This window comes from Solanum verrucosum, unplaced genomic scaffold, assembly GCF_900185275.1.
Source record: "Solanum verrucosum unplaced genomic scaffold, falcon-dt-bn FXZP01000038.1, whole genome shotgun sequence".
Taxonomy (NCBI): Eukaryota; Viridiplantae; Streptophyta; class Magnoliopsida; order Solanales; family Solanaceae; genus Solanum; species Solanum verrucosum.
Window position 1 is genome coordinate 2,970,731 of NW_026020564.1, and position 6,917 is coordinate 2,977,647.

The window sequence follows — 6,917 nt, forward strand, 5'->3', positions numbered from 1 at the left end:
ACTCCATAACTTGATTTTCCTTGAGAGAAGTAGTATCTTCAAGTTTTAAGTCTTGAGTATGGAGTTCCCAATAATTTTGGGATTATATTCCTAATCATGGGACTACTACATGTTACCCATGATGGTCCTTGAGTTGAGTAGTTCATGCCCATAATTCTGCATGAACCCTATGAGTCGAGCAGTCTTGAGATGAGAAGTATCATTGAGCCCTTGAGTTGAGTAGTTCATGTCCATAATTCCGCATGAACTTTCCGAGTCGAGCATTCTTGAGATGAGTAGTATCAATTACTCCTTGAGTTCTGGAGTTGTTGAGTTTCAAGTATTGAGTTCTATGCATGGTTATTGAAAACCTTGAATTGAGTCATTCACGTCCATAATTCGGCATGAACCCTATTTTAAGAAGTCTTTTTTACAAATTATTTTAAAACTTGTTTTAAAGACTTGAGCACTGAGTTGAGAAAGAGTAGAGCTGAGTTCATTTTCTTTAAAATTATATATGGGAACTAAGTATTCCCAAGAGTAAATGTTTTTACATTTAAGTTGAGAGGAAACTGAGATTTCCAAAAGAGTTTTGAGCAGTTTGAGTACCAACTCTTTTAAGAGAAAGAAAGAGTTATGTTTTTAAGCATATGAGCTAATTATATTTTGGGAGTAGTATTGAGCACCGATATGGGGGAGAGTTCAGACAACTCACAGCCCCCATAAACCATGTAGTCAACGGGGGTAGAAAGGGTCATACTTTTTAGATGATTTCTTATTGCTTTTTAGGATAGACTAGTGGATCCACTTAGTAGTAGGTTCTATATCCTGGCAAAGTATAGGATAGTTCTGGCAGTGTGGCTAGACATTGTATCATCATATATCTCATAGTGATGGTTGTCGGTTAGAGAATCCCCCACAGAGTTACTTTGTATTTTTATATAAAACAGAGTTATTATTGTATTTTCATACAATTGAGTTATTATTGTATTTTTTACATACAACTGAGTTATTGTCTATTATTGTTTTAAAAGCTTTCCAGATATTGCATCTTTTATTGTTGTTGAGTATCTTGAGTTTGAGTTGAGTACCTTATGGTTGAGTTGAGCCCTATTTCCCTGAGTCGAGTTGAACTATGTTTCACTGAGTTGAGTATCTTATTTCTGAGTTGAGCCATAATTCTCTAAGTTGAGGGGAACTCTGTTTCATTGAGTTGAGTTGAGTTGAGAAGAGGTAAGTATGTTTCTTTTTCATCAGTTCAAGCTTATGTTTATGCTTTCTTATTAGTAACTTCATTCCAATCTTCAGGATTTCCCACAATTTTTCCGCTAGTCAGTCTCCTAGGAAAAGAACCAGAAGGTTGAGATTGTTGCACACTTCCCCCTTTATTATTACCATGTAGTTGTTTATCATTCCCATCATCTTTGCTTTTGTCGTCAGCCCCCATGTGTGCTCATGCATCCGACTTGTAGTCCTCGTTCGTATTTGCTAGTTCAAGATGAATGACCCTACACTCATACATGTTATGGTCTTGTAGTTTGCACTCTTTGCAATATTTGAGAAAATAATCATACTGAATATTAACTTTGACAGTCCTTATAACCCGTATCTTCATTTTCAATATCCATTCTTACATGATCAGGTAGATGTGGCATAGCTAGGCCTAGTATTATTAATTGAAGATGTATAGGGGTTCCTACCGCATATGCTAAAGAGAATAAAGACTCTTTGACGAAAAAGGTTGGCAACAAGTTGGGAAACGATATCCACGCCATAGCCATTGTAGTTTCCTCTTCCACAGTGAACTTAGAGTTATATATATTAATGGTCACATTTGATAGGAGACACCATCTTTCGATTTGATGTAGAAAACAATCTTTGATATAAGATTAATAAGATCTTCTTTCAATAAATGCCTATTTCTGAAATATCCAATCTTACAATCACCTTTGATGTTACATTGTGCAGGAATAGCGGTACGCAACTCCTCCAGATCCGGCCAACCATAAGAAAATTTTCCCGCAATAGCATTGAATATGAGCCATATGGCCATGCACATTTATTTATAACAAAACAATACAATACAATACAATACAATGTTTATTTGCTTATCATACACATACAACGTATGGTGCATGAATTAAACCAATTTCAGAATTGAGTAAATAATTTAACTCTGCATTGTTATTTTTGATATTAAAGTCTTCAATCTGTGATAAAATTGATTTAATTTCTTAGAACTTGATAATAATCTTGACACAATGTGGATCTTTCATTAACTCAAATGATTGGTTGATTTCAGTCAACGAAACTTGATGAGTTATAAGCTCATCTAGTTGAATCTCCTGAAGAAAAAAAAAAATCAATATCAATCCGAAAAAAATTCAAATGCCAAAAGAAATAAAAAATCTCAGTACAAAATCAATCTATACTATCTAAAGAATTTTCAAGAGGTTACACTTTATAATCGACTAACCGATCAAAACTACATTTTTCGTGTCAACTAGAGGTGTCAGAATAGGTAATTTACCTACTTATTCAAATTTGTCCATCTTAAATGGGTTGGGTATTCAACTCATTTAAAATAGATATATAAAATATGAATAAGGCCTCATTTGTTTTCATTAAAATTAAGACGTCTGAATCTGAATGCACATCTGAATGATTAAGATATTGTCTATAGAACTGAAAACTGAATGATTAACAGTGTTTGTTTTTAAACATCTGAATATATATAATTTATTACTATGTAAACACAATAAATATTATAATTCAAATAAAATAGAAGTTAAATATTACATTAACAAAATAGAAAAAAAAATGTCACACTTTGATAAACGTTAAGATATTTAAATTATAAATAAATATTTTAAGTTTGATAAAAATAAAATGGAACTACATGGACTACATATATAAATTATAATTAAAAAAAGGGAAAAAGGTCAAATATACCCATGTACTACTGGAAATAGTTTATATATACCCTTTGTTATACTTTTGATTCATATATACCATTCCCGTTATACTTTGACACATTTATACTCCTAATTTTAACGGAGGGACACGTGTCAATTTAAGAATCAAATAACCCATCCCTAATTTTAAATACCCAATTTCCTCGAAATCCACCCATTTTCCGGGTGACCCACCTTCAACCAAATCCAATTTCATAAATCATCTCTTTTATCTAAAACCTCCATTAAAATCAGCCACAAAAGCTCATTGTGAAACTAAAGGAGGAAGTGAAACCTCCATTAAATCGGCCACAAAAGCTCACTGTGAAACTAGAGGAGGAGTGAGAAGCATTGCTTCCATTTTTATTTTTTAACCAGGATAAAGTAATTTTATTAATAATAGCAGTACCAAGGGAGTACTGCATAAGTAAAAAAAAATAGAAGTTCAACACACCAGATGCTAAATCTGCACACCATCTCCTTCAACTGTAATTTCCCACTATAATCTTCAATATCAACTTTTCTTAAAAGATATTTGCATTATTTGTGTTAAGAAAAGTTTTCCATTTTATATTATGGGATGCTCTTGCTGGTGTTGGTTGCCGAAAGTTGAGGATTCAATCTAGATGGTATTAGCTTTTCACTTCTTCCTTAAGTTTCACGGTGAGTTTTCACAGTGGTTGAGGCCAGATTTTAATGGAAATTTTTGATAAAAAGATGACTTAAGAAAATGGGTTTCCTTGAAGGTGGGTGAGGAAATAGGTGGGTTTCAAAGAAATTGGGTAATTAAACTTGGGGATGGGTTATTTAATTTTTAAGCTGACATGTACCATTATGTTAAAATTAGGGATAGATAAGTACCAAAGTATAATGGGAGGGATATATATGACCTGAAAGTATAACGAAGGATATATATAAACTATTTTCAATAGTACAGGTGTATATTTGACCCTTTTCTGTTAAGAAAATACATTCATTATAATACATACATATATAAATATTATAATGTTTTTTTTTGTGAGGATGGGGTGAGGAGGGGGTAAAAGATATCGTTTTTAAAGCTTTTAACATGATTCCTACTGTAACATGGGTATTGTATCCATATTTATCGATATTATCCATTGGATAACTCGATTTTACCCATTTAATATATGAGTCAAGTCGAGTATTTTATCTGTTTTTGTTTAACACGTTTTGATCGACATGTATTTGACTCAACTCACTCGTTTGACACTCCTTATGCCAATTGATGCGTCAAATTTTCCTCCTTTGTTTGTCTTCAAAAGTATATCATACTTTTTATTAAAAAAGTAGACAGGATGCCTAGGACTAGTTTTATTAATAAATATAAAAGGAGAACTTCAAAGAAAAGAGTACAAGCAAGGGAGTTAGGCTTTATCTTACTAATCATAACGATGTCAGGGACGGAGCTAGTAAGAGCCCAAAGGTTCATCCTTCAACGAAAAGTTACACTGTTTATATATAATTAAAAATATTTTTTCCGTATATATAGTAGATGCTGAAGTCTGTTCATCTTTTTTGTGTGCTTACTTTTTTATAATTTTAAACTTCTTTAATGAAAATCTTGGCTTTGTCACTGAACGAGGTAACGAAAATTGTACCTTATTTGCGCATCTATGAAGTAGAGCAGGAAGATCTGAGTGAAGTCTTATTCCACCATAGACTGAACCTTTCAATGTTCTACCACATAATAAGGGAATTAAGTTGAATTCCCTAGTAAGTCCATGTCCTGCACCAATTACAACAATTGTTCCAATTCCCTAATAGTAATTGAGATCAACAAGAAGAATATAATGTTAATAAGTTTCTGTATATGTTTGTTTATCTGTTTTAACAACAAAATATAGAATTTTTTTTACCAATTTTGAGGCTTCAATGGCTTCATTAAGCATGGATGGAATCCCAGTACATTCGAAAACGTAATCAACACCTAAGCCTTCGGTAACATCTTTTATCATCTCGGAAACTGATGTCCTGGATTCTTTAGGGTTAATGAAGTCCGTCATTCCAAACACTTCTCCTTTTCCCCGTTTCGATTCATTTATATCAACACCAATTATTTTCGATGCCCCTTGACTTCGAGCTCCCTCAATCGCCTGCAATTTATTTTATTATTAGCACCCCTTTTATATTGTTACATTTAAACATCGAACTAAGTCAAAATGTAGTACTCACTCCAAGTCCAACAGCACCAAGACCTAGTACAGCAACAGTTGATCCCTTTTCAACATGAACTTCTCTCCATGTTGCTCCATAACCTGTTGTAAATCCACAACAAAGCAAGCTAGCATGTTGAAGCGGAATCTTCTGAGGATCAATTTTGATTACATAGTTAGCATTAATAACTGTATATTCCGACCACGTGGCGCAAGTAAAAATTTGGTATAATACTTGTCCTCCATGAATTGACATTCTTGATGTGTCATCCAACATTAGACCAGAAAGGGTCAAGTGATATTTGTGACATAAATTGGACTTCCCTGACTTGCAATTTGGGCATTCTTTGCATTCTCCTAAGTAAAGTGGCATCACTATATCTCCTTCTTTTAGATTTGTCACATTTTCTCCCACACTTTCTATCATGCTGCAAATTCAAATAAGTCGAGATTGGCTAAATATATCCATTTTCAAATCAATTTGCAATAATTAACTAGTAAAGTTGTTGCCATCACAGGTCAAAGTCATGCAAACAGTCGCGGAAATGCAGAGTAAGGTTGCATGCAGCAGACCCTTGTGGGTCGGCCCTGGACCCCGTACATGTAATTTTTCATAGAATGAAACAGAGAAAGAAGATTTTCCTACCCAACTCCTTCATGTCCAAGAACTCGAGGAAATAAAGGCTGGAGAGGACAGAAGAAAAACAACATAAACAAAACGATGGATCCAAATTAGTTAGGAAAGATGAGAAGAATGAAATGGAAACAGAGTAACATACAATGGGATAGCCATTGGAAGCGAGAATGTCAGTGTGGCACAAACTGGCAAAGAGCATCTTAATTCGAACTTCATTTGATTTAGGTGGATCCACTTGTATCTCTTCGATCTTTATCATCTCCCCTTCCTTCCATACTACTGCAGCTGCACACGCACACACATAATGCATAAATCTTCTCATAATGTTGAAATTAAAGAAAAAACTAGCTCTCAATCTCCATGATTATCACTCACCTTTGCATGTGATGACCTTTGGGTTGCTTGAGTCCATGGAATAAGGTCGGGTTGAGGTTTCTAAGCAAAATATGCGAATAACTTTACTTTAGATGAAGCATTAACAATTTAATACAGGAGCCCAACTTTGATAGATTTGGAATGTAATTGACTCTCTACCTCAAAAGCCAACAAATTATATAAAGAGTCTAAAGTGTCCTCATCCCACAAAAATGTAACTCAAAAAGTTCAATTGTTGTACACAAATTACTGTGAACAGACAAGAGATCCTCCAAATTCTTGACTATATATATACTCAAAAGCAAGAACCAAAAATTCATCAATAATATAATATAACTTGTAGAAGAAAAAAAGGCCAAGAAATTAACAGAACTCAAACAAATTAGATATAATTATTACCTGAACTTTGCTTAATATATAAAGATGAGGGACTTTGCTTCAAGTTGGAGGAGAGAGAGAGAAATGTTTCGCTGGAAATCAATTGACAGGACCTTCAAGTTGGAGGAGAGAGAGAGAAATGTTTCGCTGGAAATCAATTGACAGGACCCTCTTTAAATACTTTTTAATTTTCAATTTACATAATATTATACTGCATGATTTAGATAATGTTTGGTATTGCTGCTAAAAATGCTTATTTTTAGAAGTATTTTTTTAAATGACTTTTTAAAAATGTGTTTTTGAAAAAAAATAAAATTGTTTGGCTAATTCATTTGAAAAGTATTTTTGATAAGCATTTTGTGTTTGACTAAATTTTTATAAAAAGTGCTTTTGACAGTTTTATTACTAAAAATGATA

The 6,917-nt window shown here is 33.2% G+C and overlaps 1 protein-coding gene across 1 annotated transcript; it reads right to left on the reverse strand.

Moving 5' to 3' along the window:
* Positions 1-2,000: 2,000 nt before the first annotated feature.
* Positions 2,001-6,166, reverse strand: LOC125810217 (8-hydroxygeraniol oxidoreductase-like). The gene is made up of 7 exons (XM_049489723.1): positions 6,123-6,166; positions 5,890-6,032; positions 5,757-5,794; positions 5,130-5,538; positions 4,814-5,050; positions 4,556-4,714; positions 2,001-2,324 (listed from the first exon to the last, which is right to left on the reverse strand). Exons 1-7 carry the CDS (start codon positions 6,157-6,159, stop codon positions 2,214-2,216), a joined length of 1,134 nt encoding a protein of 377 aa, XP_049345680.1. The 5' UTR covers positions 6,160-6,166; the 3' UTR covers positions 2,001-2,213.
* Positions 6,167-6,917: the final 751 nt, after the last annotated feature.

Coding starts and splice junctions, on each gene's coding strand:
- LOC125810217 (XM_049489723.1), bottom strand. CDS start 6,159: ATGGACTCAAGCAACCCAAAGGTCATCACATGCAAAG. Junction 5,539..5,756: donor CTTGGACATGAAGGAGTTGG/GTAGGAAAATCT, acceptor TTGAATTTGCAG/CATGATAGAAAGTGTGGGAG. Junction 4,715..4,813: donor CCATTGAAGCCTCAAAATTG/GTAAAAAAAATT, acceptor AATTACTATTAG/GGAATTGGAACAATTGTTGT.